The sequence below is a fragment of the Mastigoproctus giganteus genome, chromosome 1 (genome assembly GCF_048544385.1).
Source record: "Mastigoproctus giganteus isolate SK-2022 chromosome 1, ASM4854438v1, whole genome shotgun sequence".
Classification (NCBI taxonomy): Eukaryota; Metazoa; Arthropoda; class Arachnida; order Uropygi; family Thelyphonidae; genus Mastigoproctus; species Mastigoproctus giganteus.
The window spans coordinates 89,745,149-89,765,104 of record NC_143575.1 but is presented as its reverse complement, the minus strand read 5'-3'; the positions used below and the strand labels follow the sequence as shown (position 1 = coordinate 89,765,104).

At 34.7% G+C, this 19,956-nt stretch overlaps 1 protein-coding gene across 1 annotated transcript in view; it reads right to left on the bottom strand.

Moving 5' to 3' along the window:
- Positions 1-19,956, bottom strand: part of Cul2 (cullin 2) — a 388,410-nt gene that overhangs the window by 61,464 nt on the left and 306,990 nt on the right. Inside the window, exon 20 of the mRNA XM_090373712.1 lies at positions 8,353-8,419. Within this exon, the coding sequence (XP_090229838.1) occupies positions 8,353-8,419 (67 nt within the window). The remainder of the gene's footprint in view (positions 1-8,352; positions 8,420-19,956) is intronic.

The following is a 19,956-nucleotide window of genomic DNA, read 5'->3' as shown; positions in this document are numbered from 1 at the left end:
AATTAAATTATAAAAAGAGAACAGGTAATATATAGATAATTGGGAGTCTACTGTAGTTGTATAAGTTGTAAAGCACTGAGGAGGAATGCCCATAATGCAGTCAAAAATATGCTAAAATAAGAGAACATGTTAAACAAAAAACAAAACAGGTTTCTGCTAATCTCAGTTGAATTCCAGATGATTAATGTTTTACTGTATTTTCATTCAACTTATAAAAAAAAAAAGGTCATTTTTACTTACAAACTTTTAAAAAATGAAACTCAGAAAAACTTTAATTACATATTTCAGCCAGAATATTTTTCCAAGTTCTAATTTTAAAATTTTGACTTCAAATACTCATAGAAATGTCTGTGTATACCAAATTTATGTATGTAACTGACCATAAGCGCACATTGCTTTACAGTGTATTCTTACATACAGTGGCAAGCTGAATTTAATCAGCAGTTGTAAATAAAATTATACATTACTTAAAAAATTAATTCTCTTCACAATAACGGTTTGGCCTGCTCATCTATTATTCCATCAAATTTAATGTTTTGCAGAAAAACTGCTGATACTCTGCAGAATAATAAGATTCCAGAAATGTATACGCATATATGTGCAATCCTTGTAATAAACCTAAAGGTGTATTTTTATACATTTTCCACTTGAGTAGCAGAAGATGCCTACACAATCAGACAGTACAATACAGTACAGTATTTCTATATGTAACAATCAAAATGAATCAAGCAGAGTGAATACTTTAAAATCTGGGAACCTCAGAGATTGAGAAGTGCATCTAGTGGCTGAGTAGTTTTGCAGAAGCACATTTCAATAAATATTAAGCACTCACAACTAAAATAATTTAGCTCTGTCAACATTTATGGTTAAAAGGCTGTACTAATAGTTACAAATGCAAATAATAATTCAAACTGTTAGATCTAAACACAGCAAAGGTTGTCACATACCATAATATCAGTTTTCACTGAATGCCTAGTACAGCAACAGGGAGAATATCAATGAATGTGCTCCAGAGAAAAGAATACTTTCACATTGGATTATAAAAAAATTAACCATTCTTCTTAAGGAATAGGCCTGATGTAGCCGAGTGGTCAGGAGTGTGAGTGCAGTAGCATGCGCTCTTTGGGTGGACCGGGGTTCAAGCCCGTGACTGCTAAATACATTTATATTGATGATTTATTGTAAACTCCACTGACCTGGTGGTGGTGCCAGAGTATAAATAAGAACATTATATGTTAATAATTATAACAAGGAATGTACAATCTTTGTCAAGGTACACGACATTCTGATTATAATAACATACTGTGGAAAGATTCAGTCAATTTCTCACATGTAACAACAAATATCACTAAGTTTGTTTCTGCCACCAATGTAATTGCAGTAGAGAGAAAACCAATGGACAACTCAGGGTCACTCACCAGACCTTCTCTACCATAGCATATGCAACAGAAAGCCAAATGAGTGATCTTGAGCTGCTGTTTTTTATTTTTTAATTTTTTTAGCTTATTTCAGTCATGCACCTGATGAGCTGTATGAATACTTATAATGACAGTGAAAACACTTTGAGTGTATGGAATTAAATCTATTATTTGTGCACATCAGTAAGTCACTGCCTATGGAAGAGATTAACCATAGATTTAATAAAGAATATATTTTTCCAGCTGTACCCACACTGGGCATTTTCTACCTCTTTTTTGCTTTCAACTGTTCTAAAGTGATGTTAAACTGGTTGCTAATTCATGCTTGATTTGATTTGAATTGATTTAGGTTTTTATGGCACAAAGGCAACTTAGGCCATGATGCACCACATCCAACTAACTCATATAAGTGCTGTAATTTGCAAGAGTGGTTTGCTCTGAGTTAGAAATTTACTGAATAAGTGATAGCACTTAATACCATACAATACAGCTAAAGCTATATGGCTTTAGAGAAATTACAAGATGTTTGCATTACTATGTTGTCCTTTCATCTGTTTTTGCAGTCAGCAGGATTTAAATGGCATAGGTAATGCAATGATCGTAATTCTCACAGAAGAAAGATTGCCTCTGCGAGTTGACCTAGTATTTCATTACTTTCAAACAGATGGCCTAAGCCAAAAAGTTAATTGGCCATTTGTTTAAAATCTGAGACACTGCCACGGCAGCCTCTTTTAGGAATAAATGGCCTTTCATCAGAGACAGCAGGTAGTTTGTAGTGAAAACACTCAGATGGAACAGATAACTTTAGCTGTATTACAAATATTGAAAACTCTGATTTCATACACTATATGGCATCTCACATCAAATAACTTTACAAACTGTTTGGTTTACTAGCTATTCAATGAGGGAACAGCTAATCCTGAAACAGGCTGTCATAGCAGTCTCATATTTTAAACAAATGGCCAGATAACCTGCTGAGCTGATGTGACTACCTCTTCGAAAGTAATGCAATACCAGGACAATTTATTGGAATGGAAAGTTTGTTCTGCTGTTAGAATTAAGACTATTGCATTATCTATGCAGCCTAGATCTTGCTGGCTGGTTAAAAAACAGGTTAAAGGACAATAATCCTGCAAGAATATTATAATGAGAGAAATGTCACCCATTTTTGCATGGATTTTTAAAGACAAAAGTATTGATACAGATACTTAATATTTCTGGATTGTAAAATGTGCTGGATTTTAAACGCTTGTAAAGTGCCAGATTTTGCAGAGTTTACTGTACATCTCACAACACATATTCAAGTTAACTGGTTGCTGCTACTACTAAAAATCCAATGTTAGGTCTGATAATTGCAAAGACGATTGAACTGGGCCATATCATCCCATACACCAACTTGGAAAGTTTCTACTGGAATATTTGTGGGTCTTCTTTGAAGATTTGTGATAGAATAAATTTTTTATACATGATCGTTGTTCACAAAAAAGGAGGAGGGAAAAAAAAACTAGGTAATGTATACATTGTGTCACATTTCAGATGTGTTCAGTTATCAAATGATGTACCCAAGGCTATGTTAATTTTTTACTATAAGTGTTCACCAAAATTTCACCATGTGATGGATAACCATAGGTGTGATTTGTGTACTTTTTTTTAAAGAGGTGAGGGAGGGTGTGACAAGGTGATATGGGTTTACTTATCGACATGAAATTTGGCATTAAGGTGACAAACATGGCCAAGTGGTCAAGAAATAGAGTGCAGTAATGCTTACACATTTATTTAAGTTATATGGTTCATGCCCATATAAATGATAAATATGGTTAAAGTTTGCATTCATTGCCAAAATAATTAATTGTAAAGTCACGTGACCTACTGGTTGTGTCAGAATACAAGTATAAAATTAACCATGTTTATGCTAGAAGTATGGAAATCAACAAAATACAATAGAGGGGCTAAGGCATCGAGCTTACTACCTTTCAATGGGCAGTCATCACACGATGTCATATTAGCAATCAATCTGTTTATGCCATTGCACTAAACTGCTCTACATAAGTGACAATAAAGCAGTGGCACGCTATCCAAGATAAGCACAAATGGAAAATATACTGACATGCAGCCACTGATACATAATTTATATTTTAAAAGCAACCAACAAAAAGAAACTGAAAGGTGCACAGAGGAATTGTATGTAGATTCAGTGCTGCTAGTCCTCAAATACAGACACTCCCTGGGTTCCATAATACCTGACTTACGGAAATTCGACTTTACGTAAGTTTTTGCCGGCCAGTGCAAACTTAAAAGAATCGTATAAACATATTTTGCATCCCACAGGAATAAATGGAGGTATTGTGAAAATATCATAATGTGAACCCAATAACAATTTTTTTTTTTTTTTTTTGCTAATTCATTCCAAGACCTCAGAAGTTGAAATTTTCACTATATAATTAAGCTACTTATCTCTCTAAAAGGTTATATTTTAGTAATGGAAATTGCACTACACTTTCATCATTATCATATGTTCTGTTATAAGAATCAATTTTGAACACCTTTGTGATATTTTTCAAAAACACATTTTCTGGGGGTCACTACCATAAAACAATAAAAACAATTTGTCCTTTCTGGTTTATTGGGCTTTTCTGTTAGCGCAATCTAATTATAAATGGGTACTAAAAACTTGATCTTACTGCATTTGCAATAATCCCAATAACTGGAATTTTGTGGGTTTTTACATTACGCTATTATGGTGAAATGAGATTCCCTTCACTGAAATCTTCAATCATATAAAAAAAATTAAATTTTCAGAACCTTCTCTTCATTCCTATTTACTTATTACAATGGTGAAGGGAAAGGGACCAATGGAAAGTGCAAGTGGTGGCAGTGCTAGGAAACGAAACAAAATTGATTTAGAAATGAAGATGATTAATTAAGAAGTACGAACAAAGTTTGTCATCTATTGCATGGAATTAGGTCTCGCTGCTTCAACAGTGAATACTATTTTAAGGGACAGTGCACATATAAAAGAACATGTTAAAGGATCAACATATTTCACACAGGGGTCAGTCCACCCCCGACAGTGATCACAAAACAGCATTCAGGTGCTATATTGAAGATGGAAAAGCTATTAATAATATGGATGGAAAATCAGATTCAGAAGCAAGTGCCCCTCAGTCCAGTGGGCATTCAAGCAAAAGTAAGAAGTATTAATGAAGATATTAAAGATAAGTATGGCGAACCCCAGCCCAAGCAATGGGTGGTTTAATAGATTCAAGCATTGCGCGCTGGTTTCCAAAACATTAAAGTATGTGGTGAAGTTGCTGGTATGATTCTGCAGCTGCAGAGAAATTGTGATGTGTTGGAAAAAAAACCTTCTAAATCTCCACAGCCCTCAACTTCCGCAGGCATCCTTATCAGCTCGAGACATTGATTCTGGTAATGATTCTGGAACGGTAAAACTTGCCGATGTTATGCCTGTCTCCTCTCTCTTTTTGTAATTTTGTACACTTTTGTAATTTTTCCTACACGAGATAATAAAATTGAATAAATAATTCTATTTACATGTTCATCGAACATTTCTTTTTTGCTTCAATCAAGTTCAGTGTGCATAGTTGTGAGTGCTGCATAAGCATTTAGGGAAATTCTAACTTACGTAGAGTTCCGCAGAACGCAACCCTTAAGTAAGTTGGGGAGTGGCTGCAGTGTTAACTGGAAGTTCAAAGGAGGCCACAGGAATTGTGGCCTCCTTTGAACAAGGATAATATATAGGGAGCTGCATGGCATCGGATTTTATGAAACAGGTGCAACACATGAATCAAACATCAAAGCATACAATACATGGTGTTAAACTGAGAGATGCAAAACCCATTATAATCAGATCCTGGAACATTGGAAAGCTGTGTTATGGAATAAAAAATCACAGTACATGGTTTTCCAATTGGTAGGGATGCCTGGAGAACTTTATTTACCAGAGTGTGTTGTCTCAGCCATGAAGACTTCATCTCATGATTTGAGTTAAGACCCCTGGTCACTGTTCTTGGAACAATGCATGACACACACACATGCATGCGCGTGCAGGAAGGCACAATATACTGGCATGCCGCCATCTTGGTCATCTGGTCAGTTTCAGTCACACAAGGTAACGGCAAGTTCCTTTCTTCTTGCCTATTCCTACATTCCGAATACATGATGTACTCACTCCCAGACCTTTGTTCAGTGTCCTAACTATAGGAACAGGTTTGCAACCCTGAACTACCTGAGCCCAACTACTTACCTCTACTTCATTCATCTTTCTGCTTCACTTGCCCCTACTTCTTATGTCCTGTGAGCCATTAGTTTATCTAATGCAATATGCGGGATACTACCTTCTTACTTTACCCAATCTATTTTTCGCCTTAATAAAGTTTAGCTGCTTTTCACTGCTACTTTTAAGGGACAGTGCACGTTATAAAAGAACATGTTAAAGGATCAACATATTTCACACAGGGGTCAGTCCGCCCCAACAGTGATCACAAAACAGCATTATATCTCTCAACTATCCTGGGCAGATTGGGCACCATGTATTTAACAGCGTTCATCACCACATATTGCATTTCATTTTTATACGGACACCATACCATAATTTTTTTTTTTTTTTTTTCCCCCACACCATTTTCTAACGCTAGGAACCGCTAGCATACCTACACATAAATATACTGGCATGCCGCCATCTTGGTCATTTGGTCAGTTTCAGTCTTACAAGGTAATGGTAAGTTCCTTTCTTCTTGCCTATTCCTACATTTCGATATCATTACTTTAGTTTTTTCAATTCTTTTACTTGCTTCTGTAAGGTCATTCATGATCTGCATGCCCTACGTAATATAATTACATTTATTGGCACAATTTATTAGACCTTATTCTTGCCGCAAAATTTCAAAATTTCAAATTTCGTTCTTAACATGTGTCTACAGCACACGTGTACCATAGCATACAGAACATGTTGGAAACAGAAGCAAGAACATTGCCATTTTTCTCATAATTTCGGTGGATGGCCTCTGATGAAGACATAGAAATTGTGAAAAACACTGCAACGTAATCTTATTTTGGTCACTTTTTTATTTCTTATTTTTATTTTTAATTTCTTGCCAACTATCTGTCTCTCTCTTTTTCATATGTTATCTGGTTGCCTCATCCTACCATATATCGCTACATTCCTTACCCATTTAGTCGAGTTCACTTCTGGTGTACACTGTAGATTCAATAGGTTTAAACAAAAATCTTCTTCTCACACTTTCTACATACGATATATTTATTTATATATATACAGTCGGTCCTCGTATAACACGTGTTTACATTACACGAATTCGATCATACACGATTTATAAATAGGGAAACGTTATCTTATATAACACGAACCGAATTCGCTTATGCACGATCCGCCTTTGTGTTTACAAGAAATGGCAGTCGAACGCGGAATCACCCCAACTGAACGCAACACGATAGGAATGAAGAAGATTCTGAAAATGTATTTACGTGCGGGATTGACCTGTTTATATCAGTGAAGGGGAAACACATTTCACCATAATAACGTAAAAACCCACACAATTCCAGCTATCGATAATTTGCAATTGCAATTAGATCGAGTTTACGACCAGTTTATAACAGATTCCACTAGCAGAAACGCAACTGGAAATTGTTTTTATTGTTTTATGGTAGTAACCCCTAGAAATGTGCTTTAGTAAAATGTGAGGTGTTAATAGTGTATCTCGGCCTTTACGGTGTTGTTTATTCAGTTGCTACACGCGCGCAGCTTTGTTTATGTGTATTAAGCGTGCCTCCTCGTTTTGTAATTGTGCTTTAAAAATGAGTAAAATACTTAAAAGGTGTGAAAAGGAAGCGTCCTGGCGAAGACACTGCAGATTCAGAGAGAAAAAGAAAACAATATCGATAAACAGAGGCAGACTGGATCAAAAATTCTTACCCAGGAAAATTTATAGTGGCCTCATACTACGGTTTATGGCCAAAATCACACCGGCCTCCGGCCCACCGGGATTTCCCGGATAAGGCTTATGGTCAGTCCGCCTCTGTCGATGGAGAAAAAATATGAAATTGTGAAACGCTTTGAGCGAAATGAAAGACCATGTGATATTGCACGTGCTACAGACCTAAATGAGGCAACGTCGAGAATTACAAAGAATGCAGAGAAAATAAAAACAACTTTCATAGCGGGAACAACTCAAAGTGTAATCAAAATCCATTAGATTAAGACACAAGAATTGGAAGAGATTACGAATAAAATACGTATTTTATTCGTAAAAAATACTTTTTTAGTATTAAAAAATACTAAAAATACTTTATTATAATATAATAAAAAAATATATTATATTATTTTTATTACGTATTTTAATCGTTATAAAATACGTAAGTATTTTATAACGATTAAAATTACCCGATTATTTATTGTGTTTGGTAATGTTTTGGTTCCAAATGTGTGTTCAATCTTGGGTGGTCGGCACCTAACCCCACTTTTCCCATAGGGCCTGTTGTTTATATTGCACGATTTTGCATTGCACGAGGGTTTCTAGGAACACAATTATCGTGCTATACGAGGACAGACTGTATATATATACACACACACATTATGGCTGTAGGGTACGTTTTGCTAATGCAGTCTTTCTTTTCGTACTGTTACACTCCACCCTCCATGATTACTTAGCTTCTCAATACCATTATTCTTTTATTATATATATATATATAAAACATTTAAAATTGACTGCACTGAAGCAAAGACAAATAAACACAGACTTAGTATTAGAGAATAACAACGTATATATCTATGGAAGGTTCAAAAAATCAACCAGATTTTTGTGGCACATGGTGAAGGGCAGTACAAATTTAGATGATCTGTAGGAATAAAATTTCTGACAGGTATTTTTTAACATCTCTGAATCAAATATAAACTTACCATTGCAAAGATGGTGTAACCACGTTAATTTCCTTCCGTTGAATTTACTATTATAGAAGTCTTCAAACTAAAAGATAAATATCCAAATACAGAATTTAATGACAATAAACTTGCTGTTATTAATGAAAGGAATAGAGCCTTAAAAACTCTAGATAATTTTTTAAGCCTAGGTAGTTCTCAATATATTTACATCTCAAAAGTTTTAAAATTGGCTATGTAAAAAGACAATACAAGATATAAGTAAATAAAAACTTAGGAATTGCATGCAGTACTTATACATTTGACATAAACAATTCTTGAAATCATTTCTTAAGTTAAAGTACAATTTCCATTAAGAGCGATTAACGTATTTTAACATTTAACATGTTAAAGTACGAGTTATTTTGAAGACATTAAAATTTTGGCCACAATTTATGGTAATCTTCTTCACCTCTCCACCAAAATTTATTATTTTTTTGCTTACTTTATTCTGTTTTCTTTACTTTATTTCAGTCTTATATACTGTTCTGTATATAGTTTTGTGCTATTATTCAACCTGTACTTCAAAGAGTGGCAACTGGTGTTAAACAATTTTTTTAGTTTAAATTTCATGCAGAACAGTCTAGCTTATATAATTCCTATATCCTGTTATCTGCACATGGAAGATTGCCCTTTAAATCCTATATTATGTTCGAAAGTAACCACAGTAGGAGTTACTGTGGTTACTTTGTTGCCAGAAAAGTGGGAGAGAAGTAAAGATTAAACAGAATTAGGAATTATTGTCGGAAATTTTACTGATACTGTGGTTAGTTATTCCGAGGATCTGAGCAAAAGAAAGAATACACAGACACTGGGAGTTATGGTGGTAAGTTGACTGCTTCAGATATGAATGATTTTGTAACTGAGAACTGATAATCTATAATTACAGTATGGTTAAACACTGTGGGTATGTTGTTCAGACATAGAATGCATAATAGCAAGTTCACTGTGAGACCTACACAGACTGAATTGCAGAGACAGCATGGAATTAAATAAATGTCATTATAATAGCTGTTATAATTATTGAGGCTTCAATTTTTGAATTCCAAAAGTGGATAATTTGCATAACAATAAAACATGAATGTTAGTGCAATTGAAAATGTGTTTGAAAGCTTGAAACTGGAAGGATATATACTGTAAATAGTAAACAAATTTATTTTTTAAAACTATTTTTTTTGTATGAGAAAAATTAGAAATAGAAGATTTTTGTTATGCTTGGGCAATGGCATAATTAATTAACCAAGGAAGATATAAATTGTATTTAAAAACATATAGGTGAATAAAGACAATTCACTATTCTTGTCCTTATCAGAAGAACAAAATCTAAATGTAATAAAATTTGATTGAACGAAACAGATCTCTTGTAAGCAAAAAAAAACTGTTAAAATGCAAGTAGGCTCCAACATTAAACCAAACATTCAGATTAATGATAAATTAAAGATGATGGTGGTAATTATTAAAATTAAGGCACATCACTAATGGGAGTAGGAGTCAAAATTTCTAAGATAGATAAATATAAATCAGCCAATTTGTAGTCAAAAATTTGCTTGTAGATGTGTCCTTAAAAGGCAAAAAAAAGAGGAAGAAGTGTGTGGCAATTAATTCCATTATATGAGCTGGTAATAATATTAGTATAAGTATTAGTATTAGCCATAAAGTGCAAGGAAACCAGAGGCTTTTGTTGCACTGGCCAAAAAAAAAAAAAAAATAAAATAAATAAATAAATAAAAAAATTAAAAATAAAATAAAATAAACAAATAAATAAAAATAATATTATAAATTATATATTATGAATATAAATTATTTCATAAATTGTAACACAATAAATTATAACAATTTTATTTTGTTTTTTTATAAAAACAAAAAACAATAAAAATAAAATAAAAACTTTGGAAATTGTAATTTTTTTTATAGCAATCTATGATGCCAAATGAGGCACTGTTTACAGGGAAACTACTTTATAAAAAAAAAAGAATAAACATGCAAACAAAAACCAGCTCGGCTACATAAAGCCACATAAGTATGTTGTAAGACAAAGTGTTACAAATATATTTCTCTTAGTAAGAATAGAGTGTGGAAGAAAAGGCACTTAAAGAATAAAGAAAACATCATTATGGAAATATTTCCATTAGTGGGAGTAGGCCTAGTGGTAGGGTACTTAAGGAATATGGTAAACAACAGCATGTTGAGGTGCAGAAGTAGGTTAAAATTAAAAGCTTTGGAACAATAGTTTAATCCCTTTATTACACCATTACTTGGGGATGCGACACAGTGCATTTTGGGGAAGGGCATCGGTATGGAGCAGTTCTAAGTATGGTCAGCAGGTGATCCAGAGGTAAAATAAGAAAGAGTTTCATTTTTGTGGAAAAAAACAGAATGTGAGTTACTAATGTATGACAAGAGTGAGTTTAAAGGATAATGCTGTGATTGGGTCAGGTTTATATTAGATAGGTGGAGATAGGTAAACGAGAAGAAAATAAATAAGGTTTTCACGGCAAAAGTTGAGGATTGATGTTGCTGTTCAGAGAAGTTGCTGAAGCTGTGTTGTAGTTCTGGGTTCAGTCCTGGGAAAGTCCTGCTGTATAGCGAAGAATTCCACCGTGCACTACAGAAGCTGTTTTAGTAGCATGTGTGTGTGAGGGAGAGAAAGTATTGAAAAGAATAAACTAAAATGGTACCTGTTCTGTCTAGTAACTCTAGTTGCGTGCGTGTGTGTGTGTGTAGAGCTGTTACTAACATGGATGAGAAACTGCACTCCCAGCCAGATAACCTGAGTACCAGCTTTATATTCTTCAGTCATACACTGTTTACTTTCCTACAACTAAAATTCTTCCACAGTCTGAGCTATTAGGGTAATACGAAGGCAGGGGTGCTATTTCTAACCTAAACATGGACTAATAGATTAATAGTAGCCGCTGGCAGAGGTGAAAGCGATTCTTCCACTGCTTCGATTGGAATGAGCAGTAGCCTGGAAAACAAGATGCTGGGGATTTCAGAGATTGCTAGGAGTAATTGCAGAACAAGTAAATACATGGGCTGTGTTAGGGTAACTAAGAATAAGAACGGGTGCATGTATACTTGCATGTACACCAATGCTAGGAGTTTAGTAAATAAATTTTATGAATTCGAGGTGCTGGTCAAAACATCAAAGACAGATATTGTTGGAATATCAGAGACGTGGTGCCACGCAGATATAAGGAATGCAGAATTTAAATTTGGGGAGTACAATGTGTACAGAAAGGATAGAAAGGGAGGAGGGTTTATGCTATTAGTTAAGAGACATATAAAATCTAAAGTGCATCCCATTGACATGGGTGGTCAAGTACAATGTTGAGTCAGTTTGATGTGATGTAAGCACTGGGAAATGTGTTATAGGAATGTGTTATGGGCTTAATGACTCTGATGAATATACTGAACAACTGTACAGAGAAATAGAGTTGGTCAATATATCAGATTGTCTTATAATGGGGGATTTTAACTTTCCAGATATTGACTGGAACTTGTGGGTGAGTCACTCACACACTAGCAAGGCTTTTGTGGATTTATTGGATGATTGTTTTCTACAGCAGAGAACTTTCTCTCAGTTCGAGAGGCAACCAGAGGGAGTAAGACTCTTGATCTGATTATCAGTAGTGATTCTTCACGCATTTAGAATCTTCAGATAAAGGAACCACTATGTGGCAGTGATCATAGTGTGCTGATGTGGGATTTACTCAAAGATGTAACTACCATCAGGGGTAAAGGGCAGGGTTTTTGTTTTTGTAAAGGTGACAATGATGGTTTCAGACAGCTTTTAAATTCTATACATTGGGACAAACTGATGATGTTACCAACAGAAAATTCTAAATGGAAAGCATTCAAAGAATTAATCTTGGAAGCTACTAGGCTTTTCATACTAACTAAGAAATATTCTTCACGGTTTAGGCCTAAATGGATGTCAAATGAATTAATGAGACATGGGGCAGAGAAAAAAAAATGCATGGGATACATAAATTAATAGGTGACACAGAAGCCTATGGTAGATATAAGCTGTTCTGTGATGAAGTCACAAAGGAGGTTAGGCAGGCAAAGGCAGATTACGAGAAATGTTTGGCAAAGGATGCAAAGAAAAATAGCAAAGAGTTTTCTATATATGTAAACTCTAGAAGGTAGGGGATGAATCAGATTGGTCCACTTGATATCAATGGTTCAACTGTTGATGAGCCTGCTCAGGCAGCTGACAAACTGAATGGGTATTTTTCATCTACATTTACACATGAGGAGTTATTCAGGAAGGGGAATGCCAGAGGTTTATTAAACTCTGGCAGTGAACTAAATGATTTTGTAATAACTGAGAGCAAAGTGGAGGAGAAATTGTTAAAGTTAAACATAAGAAAGACACCTGGGGTGAATATGATCTATCCAGTTATATTAAAGGAAGTCAGCAAGCCCTTGGCCATAATTATAAGAGCTTCCTTGGACTCAGGGGAGGTCCCAATGGACTGGAGATGAGCAAATGTGACCTTAATTCACAAAAGAGGATCAAAGGGGTGATACAAGTAATTATAGACTTGTTAGTTTAACTTCTGCTCTGGGGAAATTAATGGAGGCACTGGTTAAACAAGCATTGCAGGATCATCTAGACAAGACAGTGGTAATAATTCACAGACACAGAATGGGTTTGTTAAGGGGAAGTCTTGTCTGGCCAATTTGACTGGATACTATGATGTGGTCACAAAGGTACTGGATGCAAAAAATAAATTTGATATCATATACTTGGATTTTAGAAAAACTTTTGATACTGTTGCACATGGAAAATTACTTTACAAATTGGAGCAATATGGCATTAAGGGTAAATTGCTGCTATGGATAAAGGGAAGGTTGAGCGTGAGAAGACAGAGAGTGGTAATCAATGGACACTTCTCTTCGTGGACTAATGTTATTAGTGGAGTTCCCCATGGTTCAGTGCTGGGTCCATTGTTGTTTTGTATTTTTATCAGTGATATTGATGAAGGTATATCGGGCTTAATGTCCAAGTATGCGGATGATATGAAGGTTGGCAGGGTTGTTAACGACAGTGAAAACAGTATGCTGTTCCAACTGGATCTAGAAAAAAGTTGGGCAGATGAGCTGAGAGGTGGCAATTGAAGTTTAACATTGACAAATACAAAGTACTGCCTATGGGTAGAAGTAACCCCAGAGAATCGTACCAACTGTGTGGTACTACACTAAGGGAGGTGGAGAATGAAAAAGACCTGGGGGGTGATTGTGCAGTGGGATATGAAGTTCTCTGAGCAGTGCAGATGGTCTGCAAGAGTAGCTCATGGTGTCTTGTCAATGATATACAGGAATTTTTCTAGCCGGGTTAAGGAGGTGATTACCCCCTTGTATAAGGCAATGGTCAGGCCACACCTTGAGTACTGTACACAGGTCTGGAGGTCTCATTTTAGGAAGGATGTAGAGCTGCTGGAATGAGTACAGAGAAGGGCAACAAGATTAGTGAATGGAACAAAGGGTTGCTCTTACAAAGAAAGGCTTAAGTTCTGCAAATTACAGTTCTAGAGCCTAGGTACCTGCAAGGGGATCTGATTGAGGTGTATGAGGCCTCGAATGGTTTGAGCAAGCTCAATACTGATGGGATTCTTCCTTTTGCTCAGATTAATTGCCTGAGGGGACAGAAATTCAAATTGAGGAAAGACAGTTGTAGAATAGGTGTGTGGAAATTTTCCTTTAGGAAGGTGGTTGATTGCTGGAACAAACTTCCATCTGTCATAGAAGTTGACAGCTTAAATAAATTCAAGGCAGAACTAGACAAACATCTGGAGCGAATGGGTGGATGAAATGGGAAGTTTTTTTTTTGTTTTGTCTGACGCTGTAGTATAGCTTGCTTTCTTGCATCTTATGCCTCTGCTAATGCTAATGACGTTCCTAATTTTGCCTTCCGTTAGTTAAACAGTCAGACAATGACTTTTAATTGAAATACACGACATTTACATATATATATATATATATATATATATATATATATATATATATATATATATATTATATGGGAAAATCCCTCAGTTCTTGGAAATTCTGATATTTTAATGCATTCATGTAGCTTGTAGACCTTAGCGCTTGAGGGGAAGATGTTGTATGAAAATAATAACAATTGCCACCGATGGCAATACTAAGAAATAGGAGAAATAAAAAAGAAAGAAATAAAAAAAAAAAACCCTCCCACAATGTATATAGCATCAATAAGAATGATTTCATATAATCAGGGTCTTGAAGGTTTGGCTTTCATGAGCTTTGTAGAGGAGTACAGTTACTTCATCACACTTACTGCTTTTTTTGCAGGACACCGCATAGTACTGTCAAAAATGTTGCTGTAAATATACAGAGAGAGTCAAAGGGAGATGATATTCTAACATACACTGTATCAAGTTATTTTATGTTTCGCATAACACTTTAATTATTTTTACACGATTGTCTATAGAGCCAGAGCTGCTTTATTAAAATCAGCAAGCAAAATGATAAAATTATGAAATATTAATATAAAATAGAATCTGTATGAACTTACCTGTACTTTTGTGAAACCTTAAAAACCATTTTCATAAAAAAAAACGAAACAAAAAAACACAACAACCCTCCCTGATGGTGTCTCCAACATGACAGGTGGGAGGTCTGTATAAGTCCGAAGAATCGTGAGAGTTATGCTAGTAGTAGCTCACCTACCAGAAGGATCTCCCAAGTTAGACAGGTAAAAATAGATAGGTTCAGACTAAGAGTGAGACATCCTGGTCCTCCAAACTGGAGGACGAGTATAAGGCTTTACAATCTCATCTTGAAAAAACACTCATTGTTCAGAACCCTTCACAAAGAAACTAAAGGCTACTCTCTATGAGAAAAAGATCTGGAAATGGAATAGAGAATTTTTGAATAAATCGGTCACCTACTGAGTGCGGGGCACTCAGGATGAAGTGTCCGTAGTCATGAATATTCGTTAGTGTAGTATCTCAAATAGAAAGCTTTATGGTAACTGAAAAAAGTTTCTAGTACCCCAGTTGGCCTAAAACTGAGGAACTAATGAAAATGTTGTCTATTTGAGTCTTTCCAGTTGTTATGAATGACACGGGTGGGAGAAGCAATTAAAGTCTTGGGGGATAAGTGACTGGCAGGTGAGGGCCGTGCAAAACTCCGCGCAGGCGCTTCCCCACCGCCTCAACACTGGCTTTCTGAATACCTCTTTGCTGGGACAACTCCAGCTTTGAAAACTGTTAAAAAATACTTCTCGCTGCAAAATTTATAAATGACTTTTATAGAATTATTAACTAACTATTTAGCAACCTTTTTGTCACCAAAAGGAGTTACTTAGTACAAAATCGAAGTGCAATAAAAAATTGTTTTGTTTTTTTTTAATTTTAAAGCAAAAAAGTAAATGATAGATTTCATTCAGAATAGTTTTCCCTCGATAAGCATCGAATAACACATAGCTAATATGATTTTAAAATTTTTAGCTCCATCAGAGACAGAAATAGAGGGGGGGGGCATGAAAATTACTCACATTTTCCTGTCTGACGCCACCATTTTTAATTTTAAATATATTTTAAACCTACTCATTCAGCTCTTTCCAATTGTGTATAATAAGCTAAAGGTTGTCAACATTTTGTACTCCCCCCCCATTTCTTAGACAAATTTTTGTCAACAACAATTAATATGGCATTATGTCGGCCCACATGATGTACAAACCCATGCAAATTTTCAAGTCAATAGGTTGAGTGGTTCCAGAGATACAATGCTGTGACAGACCGACGGACAGCCAGACAACTGAGTGACATTATAAGAGCCCTTCATTAGACTATAGACCCTAAAAATGGAATATACAATGTCTAAATTCACCTGGTAAATTGGAAAACATTTGAAATTATAAAAATGAGATACTTGCTCTACAGGAAACTTGATGCAATAAGTTGGAAAGACTTAATGCACTTCATTTCTGGACCCAAAGAAGGCCATTTTTAGAAACTGGTTTCATAATTAAGAATACCCTTAATCCTTCCATCTTAAATTTTGAGGGCATCAATGAGAGAATCAGAATTCTTAGAATTAAAACACAATGGTTTGACTTGGCATTAAATAACATATACAGCTGAACAAATGACTCAGAGAATGAAATTAATGATGATTTCTTTGAACGGCTAGAAGTACAGCAAAAACTTCCAAAAATCACAAGAAAATTCTCCTAGGAGACTAACACCAAAATTGAAAGTAAAAAAAATTTTGAACTGATTTTTCTTATTTCTTTATGCAGGCTGCACGAAGAGAGTGATGGCAATGCGTTACAATTTATTAATGTAACAACACATATGGTCATTTCTATAATGTTCCCACATAAAAATATACAAAAAAAGATCTAGATATCATCATATAAAAAACTCACAGCCAAACTGGTCATGTCCTGAAGAAACATGGATTTAAAAATATGATTAAGGATGCTAGATGATACAGAGGGGGGAAGACTGGTTCTCATAAAATCTAAGCTTAAACTAAGGGGAAAATATATCAAGTATAAATCATAAATAAATAAAGTGGGTTAGCACTGACAGAGTTAAATTCAAGGAACTTTTGACAAAGGCTTATAGCAGGTAACAGAATAGACAGTGAATACCTACACAGCACTAAAGATCAATGAAAAATTCAAAACTACTGCAACTGCTGCTGCAGAAAAGAGAATGGACGTAGGAAGTATGTAAAAAAGGATGATTCAATTAAGAAAGTGAAAAGACAATATATGCCAGAAAAGAAGGCCAGAGAGGCATGGATAAAAGGCAAGATGAGAAAAAAAAAACATACAAAAAAAAATATATACAGGAAGAAAAATTAAGCAAGTAAGGCTCTCAGTGAACACAGGAGAAATTATCTCAACCTGAAAAAACTGAAGCATAATGAATGAAGAAATTAAGTAGCAGAGATGCCAAGGAGTCACTAAAGATATGGGAGAACTACTGCTCGAACCTAGTTAACTACCAACCACTCCAAAATCCATTAGAAATTTCATCAATGGCAAGAGCTAAACCAGTGGTTTTCACAACCTTTTTTAATAACGGCACCCCTACTCAATTTTTTGCCTGTTTGATTCGATTCTCTCTCTTTATATATAATATTAAAAATGTATATGTTATATGATATTTATTACAATAATATAATTATAAAAATTACATTTCATAATACAAATTATAGAAGTACTAAGTGAATGCCAATTATAGATCACCACAAAATTAAAAAGATACTGTACACCATTTTATAATGAAATAAACATATAAATTAAAAATTAATAAAAAGTTTAAGTAACTTAAACCCAAATTATGTGGCACCCCTGTTGAAAACCACTGAGCTAAACCATAGATTCAAGAACCTAACAGAAGTCGTCAATAGTATCAACTTTTTAAAAAATAACAAATATCCAAAAATTAACTCTGAATTGCTGAAATATCGAAGGTCAATTACATACATTTTCCTATATATAGCCACTCCCCAGCTTATGTAATACTCAACTTTACGTAAGTTTTTTCTGGCCACTGCAAACTTACAAAATCGTGGAAACATATTTTGCATCCCGTAGGAATAAATGGAGGTATTGTGAAAATATTGTAATGTGAACCCAATAACACATTGTTTTTTTTTTTTGGCAATTCATTTGAAGACCTTGGAAGTTGAAATTTTCACTATATAACTAAGCTATTTATCTCTCTCTCTAAAATATTTTTATAATGGAAATTACGCTACACTTTCATTGTTATCATATGTTCTGTTATAAGAATCAGTTTTGAACACCTTTGTGATATTTTTCTAAAACACATTTCTGGAGGTAACTATCATAAAACAATAAAAACAATTTGCACTTTCTGGTTTATTGGGCTTTTCTGTTAGTGCATTCTATTATAAACGGGTAGTAAACTCGATCTTATTGCATTTGGGATAAATACCGATAACTGTAATTCTGTGGGTTTTTACCCTTTATGGTGAAATGTGCTCCCCTTCAATGAAATCTTCAATCATATAAAAAACATAAATAAATTTTCAGAATCTTCTCTTCATTCCTATTTACTTATTACGATGGTGAAGGGAAAGGGATAAAGTGCAAGTGCTGGCAGTGCTAGGAAACAAATCAAAATTGATTTAGAAATGAAGATGATTAATTAAGAAGTACGAAGCAGGACAAAGTTTGTCATCTATTGCATGGAATTAGGTCTCGCTGCTTCAACAGTGAATATTATTTTAAGGGATAGTGCACGTATAAAACAACATGTTAAAGGATCAATGCATTTATGATCAACAGTGATCACAAAACAGTGTTCAGGTGCTATATCGAAGATGGAAAAGCTATTAATAATATGGATGGAAAATCAGCTTCAGAAGCAAGTGCTGCCACTGAGTCCAATGGGCATTCAAGCAAAAGCAAGAAGTATTTATGAAGATATTAAAGATAAGTACGGCAAACCCCAAGCCAAGTTTGTGGCAAGCAGTGGGTGGTTTAATAAGTTCAAGCATTGCGCTGGTTTCCAAAACATTCAAGTATGCAGTGAAGTCGCCAATGCCAATTCTGCAGCAGCAGAGAAATTTTGTGATGTGTTGGATAAAACCCCTTCTAAATCTCCACAGCCCTCAACTTCTGCAGCACCGTGCTTATCAGCTGGAGATTTAATTCTGGCAACGATGCTCGAAAGGTAAAACTTGCTGACATTATACCTGTCTCCTCTCTCTTTTTGTAGTCTTTTGTAATTTTTCCTGTGCATGAGAGAAACAAAATTGAATAAATAATTCTATTTACATGTTCGTAGAACATTTTTTTTTTCCTTCAATTAAATTTCGAGTGCTACATAAGCATTTAGGGAAATTGACTTACGTAGCGTTTCGTGGAATGCAACCCTTACGTAAGTTGTGGAGTTGCTGTAATGTCATAAGAGACAATCAGATACACTACCATAAGAGTGGAATAAAGCAGTTATTGTCCCAATTTAGAAAAAAAGAAAACAGAAATGAATGTGAAAATTATAAGGGGAATAAGCCTATTATATAATCCTATGAAGTATTCTCTCATATTGTATAAAATGTTAGTGCCATATGGAGAAGTAATTTTCTTATTCACAATATGGGTTTAGAAATGAACAAATTATGACAAAAATGTATATCTGCTATTTGTCAGAAAATAACAAGGAAATTTGGAACTACAAAAATGCTAATAAACATAACCAAATTGTGTACCAACAACATTAGAAAGTGGGTTACCATTCAGGATATCACCTCAGTCCCTATTGAAGTTCACACAGGTTAAAGGCAAGGAGATATTATTGCCTCTTCCTTTCAACATCACACTAGAGAAGGTGTTAGATCTATGGATTAAGATTTTGAAAATGGTAATTAGCTAAGTAGTAGCAGGGATGTCTTGGTTATGCAGATACTTGGTCATGCTGGGAAAAAAATGAGGATTGGAAATAATGTTCAAGCAAAATAACTGAAACTTCCATAAAGAAAAAACAGCACACCCGAAAATTACCAGAAAAACCAAAACAACAACAACAGCATAATAATGGGAAGCAACCAGTTCAAAATAACAAAAAT